The following is a 19,915-nucleotide window of genomic DNA, read 5'->3' on the forward strand; positions in this document are numbered from 1 at the left end:
TTACCTCCTCTGTAAGACAGGGAGTCTAATGTGTGCCTGTGAAATTAGAAGGCGCAAGCACACGGACGTGACGCTTCTGGCACCAGGCCCAGCACCCAGCAGGCACTAGGTCAGCGATCTCTCTCATACACACAGTGGGTGTTTAATAAAAGCTCCCGTCCCCTCAGATGGCCCAGGACGGCGGAACCTTTCTGTCGCTGCCAATCAAGTCCCACAGGTAAGCCAGTCTCTCAGGCCTGACCAATCCCGATGCTCTCTGCTGAACACCTTCCAGGTGGCTTCTCATGCTGCCAGCAAAGGGCTCCCCGGGGACCTCCTGACACAAGGATGGGCCAGAGGCAACATGTGGTCTGGCAGATGGCCGTCTGAGTTCCTCTGAGGTAAATAAAAATCGTGCTTCCTCCCATGCGCGGAGCCAGGCGCCAGCTAAGACTTCCCGTGCACCATCTCATTGTATCCTCTCAGCGAGTGACAAGCTACTGTCTTTTCCTCTTCACGCTCTGGAGGCTGGGCCTCAGAGAGATTGGGCGACTTTTCCAGGCTGCTCCCACCCTGCAGGAGAGGCAGAGTCAGGATTCAGATCTCGTCAGCAGAGCCCAGCCTCCTCATTGGAAGGCGGGAACATGCCGTGTTACCCTCAGATGCCCTGTCCTGGGGTATGCTCTGCACAGAGAAGGAGCTTCGCGAACGAGCCCTGGGCTGAACTGAACCAAAAGGGGCTCCTAGAGGAAGTAGAAAGATCCTGTTTCCTGTCGGACACAGAGCCTTTGAGGGCATTTCTGCAGCCTGACTCCTAGCACACAGCCTGGCGCAGAGTGATGTTCAGGCAGGGTTTGTGGATCAGATGAGGGAATATCTAAGATTCTTGGCCAGAATTTCCACCGCGGCCAGATCTGTGATCGCATTAGGAGGTGCGCACTACTATCTTCCCATTCTGTTATTCCAGCTGCCTTCTTCCGTGAAAAAGACTTTTCCCTCATCAGCTGTCCACTACCACCTCCTTCGCTCTCCCTCTGAGCTAATCTGAGCATGTCCGAGGGATGCTCATCCCACCGGTCCCACTAATCAGAGCCTCCCGTCAGCACCCGCCACGGGCGGGGATGGGAAAGCCCGTAGCAAACACCCACGACCTGGCTGCAAGACACCCCGTCCCATTTCCGTGACAGCCCTGTAGGCAGGGCTGAATGGCCCCACTGGACAGATGAGTAAGACTGAGACCCAGAGGAGCTAGATGACTTGTTCAAGGCCACCTGGCCGCCTGGCAAGCTAGAGGCTGAGTTGGAGCGGACGCCAGATCTGCCGAGCCCCCAAACTCATTCCCTTTCTCCACCACCAAAGTCCCTTCCCTCCCGAAGTTGCTTCCCTTCCTGATGCGGTGTGGCCAGTGCAGATCTCAGAATGTGTAAACCTGGTGACACTAGATCCGTCACCTTAGAGTGGAATGAAGGAAGCACCTGGGGATCGGCTTACTAATTCAAGGGGCTGATGAATTATTCAGGTCGCCATTAACTTAGAGGCCTTTTCAGCCTCACCTGTCTTTCCCCTGCTCCAGACCCTCAGATCCTGGCCTGCCCCGAGCTCTACGGACCTGTGGGGGCACCGGCAAGGAGATGCTGGCAGAGCTGGGGTCCTGTCTGCTGCTGGCAGTGGCTCTGCTGGGCCCAGGCCCCGGGGCCCAAGCCATGACAGGTAGGAGCTCCTGAGGACAGGCGGGCTCTGGGAGGGGGTAGACGAGTGGCCAGGTGGCTGCCAGGGCCTCAGGAGGCTTCCCTGTGGGAGGACAGAAAGCAGGAGGCCATATGGAGGGAGTTGGCTGAGTTGAGGATGTATTTGTTTCTGAGATGGTGGAAGACGGTATTTACGGGGGGGTGCCTGCCATGTGCTGGGTGCTTCACGAATATGACTGCATTTCATCTTCACGGCAACTTCAAGGTGGGCATGAGTTCTCCATTTCACAGGTGAAGAAACTGAGGCAGAGAGAGAGGTTAAGTAACCTGTCCAAGGAGGCATAGTTACCAAGGGCTAAGGGAATGGCTCAGAGAACAACTGAAGGTTTAATGCCGGAGGGAGCCTTTACTCTCCTCCTGACAGCCTACTGTACTTCCCCACTGCCAGCGGGTGAAATCACAGTCCCTCCTAATGGCATTCAGTGTCTCTCAGGTTTGGCCCTAATCTCCGTAATATCCAGCCTCGGTTCCCTGTGTCCCTTGGGCATCCCATGTCCTGGCAGAGGATATACCCCCCTTCTGGAAATGCTTCCCCCTCAGAGCTTTCACCCCGCTGTGCCCTCTGTCTGGAAGGTCCCTTTTCTCTTTTTCCATCTGAGAACCTCTGGGTCATCTATCAAACTCAGGTCAAACACCACCTCCTCCAGGAAGACTTCCACACGCTTTCGTCGGCCTCAGATGCTCCCTTCTTGGAGCTCGCAGAGCCCTCTGCCTGCACCCCGGTCCCGGGTGGCTTTGTGCTGCTCCAGCCCTGTAAGCGTTGTGTGTCTGTGAAGCCAGGGGCGGGGGGTGGGGTGGGGTATCACCTCACTGGTCTTCAAGGGGCGTGCATGTCACAGGGGCTCAGCAAACAGCCCTCAGTGCCTGGTTTTCCTGCAGGTTCGGGTGGGCCTCCAAGAAGGAAAGGTGACGGTGCCACTCACCTAGTTGGTGGCAGAGGTGGGCTGGGTATGCAGGCGTCTCACTCCTTCCTGTAGGGGGAGAAGCTAGCTGTTCCCATTTTCCAGCCTCTGGGGCTTCAGTGGCCCTGGGGTGACCCTGGGGTGACCCTGGGGTCCTGGGTGGCTGGCTGATTGCTGGAGGACACGGCCTCCCCTTGTGCTGGCGCCTGAGGCCTCCTTGGCCACAGGAATTCTGCTCCAACACTCCCAGGGCTTTTCCTGTCCTGTGGGCAGGGCCGGGGGAAGTCCAAGGACAGGCACTGGACAGAATGTCCCTCTGTCCTCCTACCATAAAGGATGAATCAGACACGGTTCCTGCCCCAGCCTGCTGCGGGGGCCAGCAGGGAGCTGACAACCTGAGCTGGGTGTGCTTCCGCAGCCCTTTCTCCCCGGTGCTCGCAGCCACCCCATTTCCCAGATGCGTGACTGAGGCTGGGGGAGGCTAAGTGACCGTGAGAGCTTTGTTCACGTCATTTCCTCCCTCCGAATTGTCCCCAACTGACAACCTTCTTGTTCCTCCTGGTCAGACTCAAGTATCACCTTCCCTGTGAATCTTGTCCCTCCCCTAACAGTGCTGGCCCAGCAAGATTGGCCTCCCTCCCTGAGGCCCCCAGAGCCCCTGTGTGGCCGCAGTCACACTGCTTGGCTTTGTCTCATTTGCCTAACTCCCAGCCCCTGACCAAACCCCCCCCCCCCCCGCCCCCCATCCCCGTTCCACAGTACTCTCCCCAGGGAGACACCCATTCTGAGTCAGCACAGGCCTGGCTACATGCTTTTTGACCTTTTCAGTGAACAGAGCTAGGAAACTAATTTTTTTTAGAAATAAAAATAAATCTTAATTTCAATTCAAATCGAGGACCACAAGTGTTCTATTTAATTTTTTAACTTTATGGTTGTATTGCTCTCCTCTTACACTGAACGCCTTAGCTTCTATTGACATTAACATACATGCTTTATTCCGATTTATAAAATACTATAAAATAGCACTACTGACTGTGAGTCAAATAGTAAGTCTACTGAGTAATATTTCAGATTTCTTCGTGGTTCATTTTGTGCTGGGGATATATCCCACTAGGAACATACAGTCAAAAAAAAGTGTATTTCCACGTCATTTGGAATCCTTTTTCCCCATGTGAATGTGCCTCCAACCTGATATATGGCCAAGTTTATTTGTTTCAGCTTGGAATATTTAGGGATTACTTAAAAATGTCTTCTTTTTTTTTTTTTTTGCCAAGTTAAAAATTATATTAAAAGTTAGTCATGATTATAAAGTCAAAATCATAAAACAGGTCGCACTGAAAGAGGTCTAGACGGCATGCCTTTTCTTCCCCTCTGTTTACTCCATCCCCTGACAGAGAATCACTTTTATTAGTTTCCTTCCATTGTTTTCTTTTTTTAAATATAAGCAAATCTGTGCATATGAGAATGTACTTTTAACCGCAACAAGCTGTGCGCATTTTCACTCAGGGTGGGGGTATTATCATTTGTAATGTTTAAATTCCTCCCTGCACACGCGTAGGGTCTGGCACATAGTTCTATTTTATCTAAAATTATAGGTCCACCCTGACATTTCCTATCTCCTTTCCCTGCTTTATTTTTCTCCACAGCACTAATCACTATTCAATACGCTGTATATTTTACTTACTGTGTTTATCATCCACGTTCCCCACCAGAATGTAAATTCCACGAAGGCAAGAATTTTTGTCTGTTCTGCTCCTGCTGTAACCGCAGCACCTAGAACATTGCCTGGCACTCAGATGATGTTTGTTGAATAAATACAAGAATGCTTGATAAGTATTTGAGGAATAAGCAAATGAATGAGCACACATAGGCATAAATGAATTGATTTAGGGTCGTGGCCTCATGCTCCCTCAGCCCAACCCATCCCAGAGACCCAGCTTTGTAGCTGGGCCCATCCCCCAGGACCTCAGCACTGACTGAGCCATTCTTCCCTCTTGCCCCAGGTGTTAAATGTGGGGGTGTGCTCTCAGCACCTTCCGGAAACTTCTCCAGCCCCAACTTCCCCAGGCTCTACCCCTACAACACAGAGTGCAGCTGGCTGATTGTGGTGGCCGAGGGTTCCTCTGTGCTGCTCACCTTCCACGCCTTCGACCTGGAGTACCATGACGCCTGTGGCTTCGACTACCTGGAGGTCTACAACGGCGCCTCAGGAGACAAGGGCAACCTGCTGGGGAGGTTCTGTGGCCGGGTGCCCCCGCCGCCCTTCACCTCCTCCTGGCATGTCATGTCCGTCGTCTTCCACTCAGACAAGCACGTGGCGAGCCGCGGCTTTTCTGCTGGCTACCAGAAAGGCAAGGGGGTCCTGGCAGGGGAGAGGGTGGCCCTGCAGGGGCAGGGGGGAGGAAGAGAAGTGGGCTAAGGCGAGACTTGCAGGCTGCTCCAGAGCCTGGGTGACCCTGCTGTCGCAGTTCGGGGGCAAAGGCAGCCTCTGGCTGTGGTCATGGTGGTTGTGGGTTCCCACCTTCACGGCAATAGTCCTGGGAGTCCCCAGGAGGGTCTCGCTGTCCTCTTACATTTGCCATCATCCTTCTTATCCCATGCCATGGCATCAGGACAAAAGAGAGGGCGCCATGCTCTGGGGATGGGCAAGAGACTCCTCCCATCCCAACCCAAGTCCTCCAGAGTATAAGATATGCATGGGTCTGTGTGGGGCTGGTGACACTCTCCCTCCCTAAGTCTTTCCTAATGCCTCTTATATTGCAGGTCCCTAACCCTCCCTCCCTCAACCAGGCTGGAAACCTGCACCATAGTCTAGTGAGGGGGGCAGAGGCCTCCTCCTTGCCTTCCTCCTTGACTTATTCCTCCTGTCTCCAGGCCTCTCTGCGTACGCTCAAACCTCCTCCCTTCTCCCAAGGCCCAAACCAAGGGCCTAAATCATGTTAGCTCAAGCAGTAGACAACCACAGAGGCTCCTGGCACACAGGGTCTACCAACAGCAATTAGGGGGCTCAGGTGGGACTGCTCCCCAAGCTGGCTTTAGAGGCACAGAATTGTGGAATGAGAAAGCACAAGAATCACACACTGATCTCATCATAGTTTTGGATGCTTAGGTTTAAAAAAAAATTTTTTTTTAATGTTTATTTATTCTTGAGAGAGAGAGAGAGACAGAGCCCGAGCAGGGGTGAGGCAGAGAGAGACACAGAATTGGAAGCAGGCTCCAGGCTCTGAGCTGTCAGCACAGAGCCCAGTGTGACTGTGAGATCATGACCTGAACCGAAGTTGGACACCTTACTGACTGAACCACCCAGGTGCCCCTAGACCCTTAGGTTTTTTTTTTTTTTTAATGTTTTATTTTATTTTTTAAAATTTTATTTATTTTGAGACAGAGAGAGACAGAGCATGAATAGGGGAGGGTCAGAGAGAGAGGGAAACACAGAATCCGAAACAGGCTCCAGGCTCTGAGCTGTCAGCATAGAGCCCGACGCGGGGCTCGAACTCACGGACCACAAGATCATGACCTGAGCCGAAGTCGGACGCTTAACCAACTGAGCCACCCAGGCGCCCCGACCCTTAGGTTTTTTAAATGTTAGGATATCAAAATCATAATACCACGAGCAATGTTTTCCAACATTTTTAAAACCAGGAGTACCTGTATAGCAAATGGAACCTTATGTTAATCCCCTCTACGTAAAAGAGAGGAAAGCAATATTTTATTGGTATGCCTTTACTGTATTTTGTAAGTTCATGTCTTTAGCATTTACTTATTATATGTCAGTCACTGAAACCATAAGTCAATATTGATGGCCTCCAACGAGTAAAGTGTTTATATATGACCTGTGACTGTGGACGCTGTCTTTCAGTGCATTAAAGATAGTCTGAATACAGCATAAGAGTGAAACTTGCCCCACATGCCAGCAGACAGATGCCCCAGGTGGCTCCTGTGAACCCCCAGAGCATGGTTTGAAAGCCTCAGCTAAGGGTGTTAGTGTTGAAAAGGGTCTCGCGACTGTCAAAACCTGCTCTCTCGTTTCACAAACAATAAATTTGAGAGCAGAGAGGGAGTGTGGCTTCCCAAGCTTACACGGCTGTGGGAGGGGGAAATGCTGAGACAAGAAGTCAAGCCCTTAGCCGCCCAGCCCAGTGTAGTTAGTGCCCGGTTCACAAAGCCGTGCCCTGGGGCGAGATTCTGGAGTCTTGGGAAATACCAGCATGCCCCTCCCTGCCGGTGGCCTCCAGCTGGTCGGGTCATTCGTCATCACCCACCTCCTAATTGTACTGGCTGCTCTGGCTTCCAGAGGGCTTTCGCCAGCATCTTAGACTCTTGCATGAGCCTGAGCCTGGTGGATCGGGCCGGGCAGGTCTTCTGAGCTCTCCTACTCCCACAAGGCTCAGGGGTCACTTGCCCGGGGCCACACCCCTAAGAGAAGACAGAGCTGAGAGGACATCTCAAGCCTCAGACCACAAGCCCATTTCAAGTCCATCTCTACTTCATCAGATCCTCTCTCCAAGCCTCAGCTTGCGCATCTGTCACAGAGGTCTGAGAACACTCCTGAACTCACAAACCTCAGGCTCTGTGCCCCACGGGCCTCACAGGAGGGGACAGTGAGAATCAGCAGGTCAAGGGCCCGGGCTCTGCAATCAGGCAATTCCGGCTCTCCCTGTTACCAGCTGGGTGACCCGCTGTCAGAGCCCTGCCGTGTTCCTGGGGCCTCGCCACGTCAGCGGCTCCTGCCAACCTCCGTGTCTCTATTTGAAGGCTTCCTCTGAAGTCTCGGTTGGTCACCTGTATCCCCAGCAGCCTCGGCCTGGACTCTCAGGGGTTGGTGTACAAACGCCCCGGCTCCTTTCTCTCGGGTGACAGAACTCTGAGGCGTGTGCCTGACACCCTTCCCCAGAGTTCCCCAGCAGGGCTCAGCAGCTGGCCTAAGAATACCCTTTAGTGACCCTGGCTCCCTCATTCCTCACATGGGGCCCCCCGTGTCTCCCAAATAAACTCCTTGTGCTTGGACCCTCGTCTCGGGGGCTCTCTGGGTGAACTCCAACTCCCCCAGGTAAGTTACTTACCTTCTCTGTGCCTCCATTTTCTCAACCATAAAGTGGGGAGAACCACTGAGCATTCCTCTAGGGTGATGGTGATGGTGTCAGAAGACTGTGTAGGTGCTAAGTGCCGGGCCCGTGCCTGACGCTTAGCAAGTAAGTGCACGGGGGATGGTGATGAGGTTCCCATGACATACCTGTGGGAGCAGCACGTTGGGGGGTGTCCGGTTCCCAAGGGAAGGGGTCCAGGGGATCACGGGGAGAAAGAAAGGTCAGTTAAGAAGGGCTTCCTTGCAGATGTGTGTGGCGGCGTCCTGACGGGCCTTTCGGGGGTCCTCACCAGCCCCGAGTACCCCGACAGCTACCCCAACAACGTGGAGTGCCGCTGGGTGATCCGGGCCGCCGGCCCCGCCACTGTCAAGCTGGTGTTCGCGGACTTCCAGATGGAGGGCAATGAGGAGTGCACCTATGACTACGTGGTCGTCCTTGGGGGGCCCGGCCCTGCCCACGGGCATCACTACTGTGGCAGCACCAGGCCCCCCACCCTCGTGTCGCTGGGCCACGAGCTACAGGTGGTTTTCAAGTCCGACTTTAACATTGGAGGTCGGGGCTTCAAGGCCTACTACTTCTCAGGTAGAAGGGGCTGGGGCTACACCTTGAGTCCCCCGTGCATGCTGTGTCTGTCCCTGCCCGGCCAATACCAAGGCATAAGCATGTCTCTGCCTCTCTGAAGTCTTCCTGATTGAGTCAGAGTTAGTCCCTTCTTTCAACTCCGTTAGCAATGATCTAACACTCTCATTTATGTTTGTGCTCTGCACATTGATCTCCCCTGACTGTGAGTTCCTACGGGTTTGTCTTTGTACCTGCCGCATAGAAGGGATTCAATTAATGTTTGTACAAATGAATGAATGAACTCTTGACAGTGAAGTGAACTAGACAGTGGAGGAGACAGAGAAGGAAATAGACAATGAAAACCCACTGGGATCGGTGCTAACAGTAAGGATCATGGATGACTTCCTGGAGGAGAAGAGAATCCGGTAGTGTTTTGAAGGAGTTAGCCAGAGGCTGAAGGAAGGGAAGGGTATTCCAGGTAGAGAGGTCAGCATGTGCAAAAGCACAGAGGACAGAGAGGGCTTAGTGTGCTTGTATGCTGGATGTTTGGTGAGGCTGGGAGGTAGGGCTGGGTGAGGGGCAGTGAGAAAATGAGCAAGGTCAGGTCATGAGCCACCTTGTCTGTCAAGTCCAAGTTTGGACTCCACTCTGAGGACACGTATTAGGTCCTCTTACTGAATTCCTGACGGGGCCAGCCCTCGTGGACTGCCAACTGGAATGAGAGTCCCAGCTCCCAGCCAGTTTCAGTGTAAAGCAGGCTTTGGGATCAATTGTCTGGTTTACTGGCCATGGTGCCCATCCCCTGCCAGGGTGGTTTTAGGACCTTTATGGCGCCCACTGCCCCAGCTGTACTGCAGAGGGTGACAGTCTCCACCCTTCTCATCATTGCTCCTCTGTCCCTCTCTCCCCAATCCAGGAGAATGCCAGGAAGTGTACACGGCTGTGCGAGGCAACTTCTCCAGTCCACAGTACCCCAGCTCCTACCCTAACAACATCCACTGCCACTGGACCATCCGCCTGCCTCCTGGCTACCGGGTCAAGGTGTTCTTTCTGGACCTGGATCTGGAGGGTCCCAGCAGCCTGACCAGGACCTGCGACTTTGACCATCTGGCGGCCTTTGATGGGGCCAGTGAGGAGGCGCCCCTCCTGGGGAATTGGTGTGGCCACCACCTGCCAGCACCAGTCACCTCAAGTCACAACCAGCTTCTGCTTCTGCTGCACACAGACCGCAGCACCACCCGAAGGGGCTTCTCTGTGGCCTACATTGGAGGTCAGCTGGGGTCGAGGGTGTGGGTGTGCTGACAGGGGAGGGCAAGGCTGGGGTCCCAGGTCTTTGTAGCTTCCTCTCTCCAACCCACCAGCTGGTGTCCTCAGCCTCTTCCCGTGTGGCTACAGCATGGCCACCTGCTGCCCTGGGACCTCTGAGACTGTGCCAATGTGGCCCTTGCTTATTTCTGCTACCACAGGGCCCTGCCTTTCCAGTTTCCAACTCCACGATCTCTAATCACCCTGACCCCATCTGTCTCTTTCCCCCTGGGCCCCTCTCCTCTCTTGAGCTGTGGCTTATCCTATGTATCCAGGGGCAGTCCACAAAATATGGCCACGTTACTTATGATAAACAATTGGCATAACCATGGAGATGTCAACAAGCTTTGCTTGTGTCGGTCATAAATCCTGACTGACAGTGGCTTGCACAAATGGCCTTTTTTTTCCCTCACATAACAAGAAGTCTCCAGCTAGGCAGCTGCTTTGTTGGTTCAGGGACTTTAACACTGTCTCAGCCGGTATCTCTGGGATTCTCTTGGCCTTCTGACTGCAAGATGGCTGCTACGACTCCAGACATCATGTCCGTGTTCCAGGCTGGAAGAGGGTAGGGGAGATGCCAGCTACAAGTGTCCCATTATCAGGAAAGCAAAAGCATTTTCAGAAGCCCTGAAGAGACTTCTTGGTCTCATGAGTTTGAACTTGGTCAGATAGTCATGCCTAGCTTCAGAGGCAGCTGAGGAAGCTGGTACTGGGCTTTTCCAGCTTCCATCGTGCCCATTAGAGTTGCCAGCCAGCAGCGTCCACCATCTCTGCTGTCTTCTCATCCCCTTCCCTGGGCCATGGGCCCAGAAATGCCTGTGCTCTGGACCCATTTTGCCCTCTGTCTGAGCAGAGCGAAGCTCCTCATTGTGCAGATGTGGGAAGGGAGGTCCGGAGAGAGGAAGGACCACCACAGTCACACAGGCAGTGGGGACACAGCCAGGACCAGAACTCATGCCTGCCTCCTTTGTGGCTGAGCGGGGCCCGAGGGGAGGGAGTCAGGGCGGAGCTCAGACAGACCAGGGCCACATCCAAATGCTGCCATTTACCAGCCATCCAATGGCCTCATCTGTACAAGGGGTTGGTAAGTGCCCTAGGCAGGTGGTCATTCAGATGAAATGAGGCAGACAGGTCCCAGTGCCTGACTCCGAGGACATGCTTGCTGAGGGTGGATTTTTTTCCCTCCTGTGTCTCAGGCCTGGTCTGCATTCAAAACATCTCCCCTCCATCCTTACCCCCAACACAAGTGGTAATGGGGAGGGAAACAGCAGAGCCTCAGCGATCTAGTGGCAGCAGAGTGACCTGGGCAGACCCACCCTCCAGGGCCTCAGTTGTTTCCATCCATAAACTGGGGGAGGAGAGCTGTCCCTTTTTAGAGCAACCCCTTCTAGAGTTTCACTCCAGAGAGCCAGGTGCCATGGGATCTGCCACAGCCAGCTGGTAAGTTGTCTTTCCTCTGCGGGTCTCAGTTTTTCCATCTGTAAAATGAGGACACTGGCTGAAGGACCTTTAAAATCCCCTTTGGCTCTAATAGTCTTGTTTCTGGGCATGGGTCCTCTCCCAGCTCTGTGGGATCTTGGACAAGCCCCTTTTCCTTTTGGTTCCTCCAGAGACTGAGGGTGGGGCAGCTCAAATCCTGGCTCTGTTCCAGGGCCAGGAGCCCCACTCCCACCCACCCCACCACCCTCCCCAGATCCCCATGGGAGGCCAGGGTCAGACAGGGGCACTCACGCTGGGCCAGGCTCCAGATGTGGCCCAGGCTGCAGGCGGCCTCCCGGCTGGAGGACAAGCTCGGCATCAATCAGGGGTGACACACAGTTCAGCGCCACCGAGATCATCGTGGGAGACGGCGGGCCCATAAATCCCCGACTGCCCAGACACCAGAGGCTGAAATATGTCTGAGGCATTTCCCGGAGAGGGGCTGAGAGTTCCAGGCCTCTGCCTGCCAGCTCTTCCCTTTCCCTCCCACCAGCCACCCCTTCCTCCCCTTCCACTGCCCCCGCCCCAGCCAGCATGGCCCACCCCCCCCAATACACATGCTCAAATACAAAATACACCCAGACACAAAACATCACACCATCTTGTGTGTATAGGGTGGGGAGATACCCAAAGACTCGATTCTCTAGACTCAATAACGGTTAAAATCCCAACTCAACCACCGCAAACAGCCTCACCTCTCAGAGCTTCAGTTTCCGAAACTGTAAAATGGGTTTAGTTGTGTCCACCTCATGGAGTCATCGTGGGGAGAGAGTGAGGCTTCCTTCACCACCCTCTGCAAAACTACTGTTCTGCTCCCCCCACCTCCCCACATAACTCCTGCTCTCCCTGTTTCTTTTTTGCTTGGTTTTCTTTCAGCCCACTCTGACATGTATTTTATTTTACGTACGTATTGCCGCCTCGCCCAACTAGAATGTAAGCTCCAAGAAGGCAGGGAGTTTGGGCTCTTTTCTTCCGTTTCTGTTTCCATGGTGCCTGTTAGAATTGTGCCTGCACATAGCGGGCCATCAATAAATATGTGTTAAATGATTGAATGAATTGCCTGGCACATCGCAAAGAGATCAGCAAATAGTAGCTCTTCTTATGGTTAAGAATATTCACTTATTCATTCATTCATTCATTCATTCAGCACCCCACGGCACCTGCCAAGTTCTGTGCCAGGCTGCAAGGACACGAGAGGGCCTGGTGCGTGCCCTGGGGAGCTCATAGTCTGATGGAGTTAAGTGGAGTAACACGTGTAAAGCATCCCCATAGGGCTGCATAGGAGTCTCCCTTCTCCGAGCCTTGGTTTTCCCACACACCACCCTTTGGGTGGGGTCTGGGGGTGCTGGGGACAGACCACCTGCCCCTTAAGGCCTCCAGCCCCTCCTTCCCTCCATCCCCAGTCGTGCCCGTGAACGTGAGCTGCTCCCGCACGGATTTCCAGATCCTGATCTCTGCACAGGCACTGGCACCGCTGGAGCGGACCAAGGTCTACCTGGGCAGCCGGAGCTGTGCCGCCCAGGAAGTCGGCAGCACCTTCCGGATCCAGGCCCGCTTCGACACCTGCGGCACCGAGTCTCAGGTAGGAGCAGGGGGGGGGGGGGGGGGTGGCGGGGGGGAGGAGGGCAGGCGTGAGGGAGAGGGTCTGACCCCTGCCGAGAGGCACCTGCGATTCCTGAGAATTCTGGCTCCAGTGACCCCACAAGCCTGGGTGCAGAACTCAGCCCCTCTTGGCTTTACCCCAACAAACTTGCTCAGTGTAGACATGACAAAATACTCAAACAGGGAAGACAGAGCAGGGGGCCCCGCTGCACAACACAGTGACGGCCAAAAGCCCCTACTGAAGGCTCCTCCTGCAAGGCCCTGACCCTGACCATCCTCGGAGGCCTTCCTGCCGTTCCTTGCCTTCTCCTGGGCACTCCTCGCCACGCAGTCCCCACCCCTTTAACATGCAGCCCTTGCTGCCCCCTGCTACCCCTTCCCCAACCCGTGATCCAAATCGTCCCTGGGCTCCACACAACAAAAGGGCCTTTCAAGTAACAGGAACCACTTCCCTCCAAAGGCAGTGAGGCTTACAAATAAATGAGTTTTTTCTACTATCCTTATATTTTTGAGGCTTTGACTCCAGGTTTGGGGCCCTCAGAGTCACTGGCAGCAGCCCAAGCACCTGGGATGTTTGTATTCTTAGGACAGATTGGAGGGGAAAGGAGAGATATCCCTCCCCCCCCCCCCACCCCCAGAAGGAGCTCCCATCCCCAGCCTTGGTATCCAGGGATGTGACAGACTGGCTTGGCAGAAATCACACACTTTCCAGCAAACCCTACTGCCTCCAACATTAGCTGAATATATGCCTCTGGCCTCTCCAGCCCGCCCCTCTGCTTCCCCAGCCTCCTGGAAATCTCTGTTCTTTTAGACCTGAGGAAAAAGAGAAGTGGGGGCAGAGTCTTGGCTGCCAAGATGACCTGCCTTCCCCCCTACTCCATGCCCTGAGTCCTCATTCCACAGAGCCATGAAATGATGGCGACAGAGAATCCCAGAGGCAGGGAACCATGAAGTCGAGAATGAGGGATCACAGACACTCGGAGTCTCCGAGTCATGGAACCACCACCCTAACTTGGAACCAAAAAATCATGGAATCTTGGAGCCAATATCATGGGAAACATAAAAGCTGAGAACCGTAGACTCCTGGATCCCTAGTGTCACCCTTATAAGTCCTAGACCCACGAGGACCAGTCTCTGCATTGGGTCACTTCCAAAGATGCGCAGCTCAAACAGCCAAAGGCAATGACAACCTTTCTGTGCATCTCTGAAAAAACACTGGAGACCTGATTTCATAACCAGAATACCAACCACGTCTTGTGTGGCTTTTTCCCCTCAAGTCTCTCACTCATCGAAAACCCCTAAAACTTCCCCTCACCCCCATTTTATGTGATTTTTTTTTCTCCCTTCTTTACTATGTGGATTCACTTGACCCTTTCACTGGGTCCCCTGCCACTCACAGGTCCTGTCTTTCCTCATCCAGTAGCCCAATTCTGTATCACAAAAATCTAGGACATCAGTCTTCCCCAGAGGGTGTGGTGGCAGACAGGTTGAGGGTGCACATGCAGAAGCCTCTTTTGGGGACATGGAACCCGAGCCTTTTGGAAGCCCCTCTGTGACTCCCTTCCACACCCTTCCCCAGAGGGGTCGCCCAGTGTCCAGTGACAACAGCTTCCGACTGCCCCTGCTTTTGCTCGCGTTGCGTTAGGCAGCTTCGCTGTTACGAAGCATCAGCTCAGAAGTGCCACCACTGGACATGGGTGGTTGGGCAGCCTGAGGGGTGTAACAGCTGCTGCAGACTTGGGGTTGGTGGGGAGACTAGCCCTGTGCCACTGCAGCCCCCTGCTCCAGGCCACGCCAGACTGCCCACTAAAACACTGCCCCTCAGTTCTGGACCCAAACACCCCACCATCTTCAGGGCAACCTGCCTCCTGCCTCCCTCATCTGTAGGGGTAGGGAGGGCAGCAGTGTGCCAGGCCCCCCACATTTCACTCCTCAGTGGCTCTGCCTAAAGCTGGGTGGTGCCACTGGGATGGCCAGGGACTCTAGTTCCATGTCACTTGTGTGTCATGTGACCTCAGACAAGGGATTTAACTTCTGGGCTTCGGTTTCCTAATCTATAAAATGGGGGTATTAATGGTGCCAATAAGAGAGGGTCACTGTGAGAATTAAATGAGATAATGCACTTGAAACAGAGGCTGGATCATGGCAAATGTCCCTGTTACTGCTGCTACTCTCTCTCATAGACCCCGCCTCCTTGAAGCCAGAGCAAGCACTGACCCATCAAAACTGATATTGTCCTTCCAGACATCCCCACGGTGTCCCTTTTACAGGTGGGGACACTGAGGCTCCAAGCAGAAAGGGAGTCAGTGGCCCAGCTGGGACTAGAACCCAGGCTCCTAGGGTTCTGCCCCCTTGGCACTGAGTCCCGACATATCTAGAGGGACAGGGTCAGCCCTTGGCCCCTTCAGGTGCGAGTGAGTGCCCTATGACCCCCCACAGAGGAGGAACAACACGTCGGTGATCGTCAGCGTGCTGTACATTGACTTCTCGGCTGGTGGGCAGGAGGACATCCATGAGTACGAGGTCCGCTGTGAGCCACGGCGCAAGGAGGCTTCTATCCACCTGCTGTCTGGCTCCGACTGGCTGGGGCCCTATGCCGCCACAGCCGAGCATCTTCAGGAAGCGCCACCCAGGGATGAGGTGGAGGCCCTGGAGGGCCCTGTGGCCATGGTGACCCAAGACACCAGTGACATTGTCTTCCTGGGCCTTTGCATCCTGGCTGGAGTCCTCATGGTCATTGCCATCGTGGTCCTGATGCTGCTGTGAGCAGGCAAGGGACCTGGGTTCTGGCTTCCCTGGGAGGCAGCTTGCGGTCCCCAAAACAGGAGCAGACCAGGCTTTATCGACTTGTTGGCCTCCATGGACAAGTCACTGTCCCTCTCCGAGACTCAGTTTCCTAGGCTCACAGAGCTGGCGTGAGGCTCAGAGAAGAGCACGAATGGATATGAGCTTTGTAAACTATGTCATGTTGTGTGTGTGTGCAATTGTTACTAATTTGAAAGATGGCCTGCAGTAGAAAAGAAGACTCCTGTGTGTGTTACTTGGCATCATGGATAGCTTTGGTCACTGGTCACTTGTTCTGTAACTTGCACAAGTGCTTTACCCACTCAGGATAAAAACAAGGGCATCTTTTATTTTTCCAACTAATGGCTCATCACAAGCCTTCATTGGCAGGAAATTTAGTAACTGTCTAGGGGCCTCCACTCTCTTGAACTGACTCAGGAACCTTGAGGACTTCATCCACAGCAGGCCAGTCCTGCCTCCAAACTCCAGAAACAGAGAGAAAGGGAGCCGAAACCCCACCTAGTGCTGTCATCCCAGCCTCCGCCATGTGGTGTCGCTGTTGGAGGCTGGTCGTGCGCATCCCAGTGGATCCTGTCTGAAGAGGTGGCGATGCCCTGCGAGGTCAGATCCCTGCATAAAACACAGGCGGGCCCACACTGTGCTCAGCAGTGAGGCTGGAAGCTGAGGACTGGTGTCTCTTTCATGCTGGCGTTTTTCCTTAAATAGATCGTGATCCTTGACTGCAAAGCTGACTGAAGTTCCTGTGTCTTTGTCCTCACCCCTGATGTTGAGTCCATTGTTTCCCTTCAGATGAGTTCTCTTTGGAGCCTGTGGACCTTCTCCTGCCATTGGACTTCACTCAGAGCTACTCCAGCATCCCCGTGTTTCTCTAAGTTCACACTACGGGGAGCATGGGTTGGGTTCCCAGTGCTTTCTGGCATCGTCAAGCAAATTGGTCCAGTCCCCCCAGAGCTCCAAGTGGAACAGCCTTGTTAATGAAAAATAAACAAAGAAATACAGTTATAATACACCACCTTCCCCTGCTCACCTGTATGTTTGCGTAATGAATCACTCACAGTCAACAGAAATCTCCACCTTGACCATGCTGACCACGGTGCTCAAGTAAGTGAATTGGAGCCTGATTATAGTTCTTTCAACAACCCAACCAACATCCACTTGTTTCCAGCTTTGTCCCCATTGTTGTGACCGGCTCCAAGCACCCAGCAGCAAAGAAGTCAAATGAGATTTCCTGCCTTTGAGATGTCTATACCCAGGTGTAGCAGCTTCGGGGAGAGGGAGGCAGACAGTAACTTGCAGAGAAAACAAGAGTGAGAAAAGCCAACAAAGTAAAAAATGAAGCAAGGGAAAAAGAGTTGCCTGGACATTAGGAGAACTGGTTCAAGTCCAAGTTCTTCTCGTTAATTGTGCAAACCTGGGCAAGTCACTTTGAGTCTGTGGGCCTCGATATCTCCATCTGCAAAATGGGACCACTGTTCATAGCTTGCTGTAAGATCGTAGCAACACGATGAACTAGGGAGGTCCGCCAGGATAATGTGCCAGCAGGCGAGTTTTGACTGACACCCCGGGGTGTTGGGAGCAGAGACCCCATCCTCTTCGTCTCTCACCCACCTTCTCCCTCTCAGATTCCTCTAGCCACTGAGCTACATTTGCCAGCCTACAAACCACCTGGGTCTCAGTTTCTCTGGACAAGACTGATTACACCCCCCTGCCCCCAAGGTCAGCCTTCCTGCCTGCAAAGCAGGGGTGATGATAAATAACACCCGCTGCATTGGTTCTGTGTGGGGCCTGAGATCATGCATGACAGTGGCCAGTACCTGAGAAGGATTCAACAAACCTGTTATGACCTTGACCTATGAGTTCATACAAAAGCTCCAGCCTAGAAACCCAAGTTCTCGGCCCAACTTTGCTACTGGCTTGCTGTGTGGCCTTCAGGAACCCATTCCCTTCTCTGGCCACAGTTCCTGTTTTTAAAATATAACAAGCATCATTATCACCTCTGGCACCATCGCTGTTGTAGCGACGACTCATAAGCACCAGCTACATGGCAAGTGTTTGAGCTGTGTCAGCTGACGTAAGCCACCTTGTGAGGCAGACATAATTGCCCCCATTTCACAGATGAGGAAACGGAGGTCTGGGGAAGGAAGTGCCTTGCGCCAGGTCACAGGTGATGAAATGCTGAAGCGAGGCTGAGAGGAGGCAGTTCTTTCCTGAGCTGGGGCCTCTTGGGCCCCCAGGCCAAGCTCTCAAACCCAAGGGAAAGGACTGGTTGGGAAAGGACTGGAATGGCCGACAGGGAGAGGATGGTTTTACCCACGGACGTGCCCAGATACTGCCATTCCCAGCCCTCTGGGCAGCCGGCACGTTGATTATCCTGCCTGAGCCATGGGAAATGACAGTCTTTCTGACGGTACAGTGTCTATTAGAAATGAAAGGGCTGAAATGATACCCATTAGCCAACACGCCCTGGCCCAGGAAGAGTGTCTGATGGTGTGTGTACGTGTACAGTTTCCCCTTGGTGGAGAGCGGAGGCCTTAACCCCAGCTCCCCCTCCCCCGCCCCCGCACTGGTTATATGGTCTCGGGCCTGCCTACCCCGAACCGAGAGCTTCGGGTCCTCCCGCCTGCCTGTCCCGGTAGAGCCAACATTACAGATGAGGAAATCCTTGGCAAATGGAAGTGCCAGCCCTGGGAAGATGCCTTCTGGCCTCCGGGTCAGGCAGACCTGGGTTCATTTCCATTCTTGCCCTGACTCCGTGTGACCTCAGGCAAGTTGCTTAACCTCTCTCAGCCTCAGTTTCCTCATGCGCAGAATAGGGACACAAAGATGCTCCTCCCAAGGTCATCGTGAGGCTTGAGAGAACACAGAGAGAGCCCCCCATGGGGCTTCCACCTGTACGATTCTGGAAGCTGGCAGGCCCCGGCCAGGCGAGGGCCTCTTCCCCGAGGAGTCCTCAAATCTCAGAGTCAGAAGGGTCTCCCCGGACTCCTAGCTCCCCTGCTGATCGTCAAGAGACCATGGTTCCCACCCCCAGCCTGTCACTTTGTACCCCTTTGCCTTCCTTCGTAAGACATATCGCCGTCTGCAATGATGCGAGGGGTGTGTGTGCTTTCCTTGTCCCCGTCACTATGACGCCAGCTCCACGAAGGCAGTCTTTATCCCACCCACCCCTGCCAGAGCCGGGCACACATGCCCTTCAGTAAGTATCTGTGATCGGCTGAGTGAATGAAGGGAAGAGCTCCACGTGACTCCATCCACCGAATGCCACGTGTGTGGCAGTCTTGGAACTTCGGTGCAGTCTGAGTCACGGACATTTCCCAAGTATCTTCTCTGGGCCACCCTCTGCATGGACACGCAGACTGGATCAGACACGGCCCTCCCTCAGGAGCTCAGCGTCCTGGGGGGCAGGGAGCGGGGAGAACCAGGCATCTCACGGTGAGAAGTAGTACTTCCTGGAGGAACACAGCCAGCCAGGGGACCCCTCACTCTCCCCCTGCCCTCCAGTCTCCCGGGGGACTCCTCAGGCCGAGCCCAAAGGTATGTAGTCCGTGTGGCCAGTCTCCCTAGGACACAGAGCAGGGTGGAGAAGAGTGACAGTGGATCTGGACGGGCAAAGGGAGACCAGCACAGAAACGAACAAAGTGCTTTCCTCTCAAAGACTTTTGGGAACAAGACAAGGTTTAAATGGCTGCCTCAGCTCGGGTAAGTGCAAGAGGAGCCCAGAGGGATGATTCATGCTTCCAGGAAGGCGCATCAGGCAGAAGACAGGGAATGGCATCCCAGGAGTGGGGAACAGCAGGTGCTAATGCAAGAAGGTGCAGAAGGGTATGTCGTGATGGGGATGGGAAGGAGGGCTGGGGAGGGGGGCTGGGAGGTATGTTGGGGCGATGCTGGAAAGGCGGGATGGGAAGTTACTAGTCAGGACACCTGGATGGCACTAGCAGCTTCTCTCAGAACAACAATGGAAGGAGCCCTCTGTGTCCTTGGGCTCCGAACGAAGACACCCATTGGACCAACAGGGCCTGCCATCAATGTCTTCTCCTGGGACATCTGCCCATACAGAAAGGCTCTTAATCTGTTGGCACCAGGTATGCTGTCTGGGCACACACTGGCACAGTGAGCCGAGCCCTGGGCTCATGGCTGTCTCTGCCACCTCCTGGCCCAGTAGTGTTGGTTGGCTAATCCCACCATCTCCAGCCCTCCTTCAAAAGGGACCCCCCCCCAACCCTGGCACCCACCAGGACCCAGGACCTGGCTCTGGCTCTGCCACTAGCTTTCCATAACCTCTCCCAAGTTGGTCTTCTCATCTGTCAAGTGGGAATAATAGCTGGAACATTTATTGAAATGTACTCTATGCCAGGCATTGTTCAAAAAGGGTTTTACATTTATGTTCTCATTTAATTCTATTGGGGCACCTGGGTGACTCAGTCAGTTGGGTGGCCGACTTCGG

The 19,915-nt window shown here is 54.0% G+C and overlaps 2 protein-coding genes across 5 annotated transcripts in view; one reads left to right on the top strand and one right to left on the bottom strand.

Annotated features, from left to right (window-relative positions):
• Positions 1-528: 528 nt before the first annotated feature.
• Positions 529-15,429, top strand: CDCP2 (CUB domain containing protein 2). 2 transcript variants are annotated; one of them, XM_047871907.1, is made up of 6 exons: positions 529-1,689; positions 4,633-4,980; positions 7,963-8,298; positions 9,194-9,547; positions 12,465-12,643; positions 15,103-15,429. In XM_047871907.1, exons 1-6 carry the CDS (start codon positions 1,611-1,613, stop codon positions 15,427-15,429), a joined length of 1,623 nt encoding a protein of 540 aa, XP_047727863.1. In that variant the 5' UTR covers positions 529-1,610. The 2 variants fall into 2 exon arrangements, with proteins under 2 accessions (XP_047727863.1, XP_047727862.1); XM_047871906.1 differs by lacking the exons at positions 529-1,689; positions 4,633-4,980 and adding an exon at positions 6,106-6,559 and having other exon boundaries at positions 6,770-8,298.
• An 892-nt stretch (positions 15,430-16,321) lies between these two features.
• The window catches only part of TCEANC2 (transcription elongation factor A N-terminal and central domain containing 2), a 68,686-nt gene continuing 65,092 nt past the window's right edge, over positions 16,322-19,915 (bottom strand). For 2 of the 3 annotated variants that reach the window (XR_007154928.1, XR_007154925.1), the window contains one exon: positions 16,329-16,435. The gene's annotated coding sequence lies outside the window, so the exon portion shown is untranslated. Of the gene's footprint in view, positions 16,436-19,915 lie in introns of all 3 variants that reach the window. The other variant, XR_007154926.1, reaches the window with a different exon arrangement.

The sequence above is a fragment of the Prionailurus viverrinus genome, chromosome C1 (genome assembly GCF_022837055.1).
Source record: "Prionailurus viverrinus isolate Anna chromosome C1, UM_Priviv_1.0, whole genome shotgun sequence".
Taxonomy (NCBI): Eukaryota; Metazoa; Chordata; class Mammalia; order Carnivora; family Felidae; genus Prionailurus; species Prionailurus viverrinus.

Coding starts and splice junctions, on each gene's coding strand:
- CDCP2 (XM_047871907.1), top strand. CDS start 1,611: ATGCTGGCAGAGCTGGGGTCCTGTCTGCTGCTGGCAGTGGCTCTGCTG. Junction 8,299..9,193: donor CAAGGCCTACTACTTCTCAG/GTAGAAGGGGCT, acceptor TCCCCAATCCAG/GAGAATGCCAGGAAGTGTAC. Junction 9,548..12,464: donor CTCTGTGGCCTACATTGGAG/GTCAGCTGGGGT, acceptor CTCCATCCCCAG/TCGTGCCCGTGAACGTGAGC.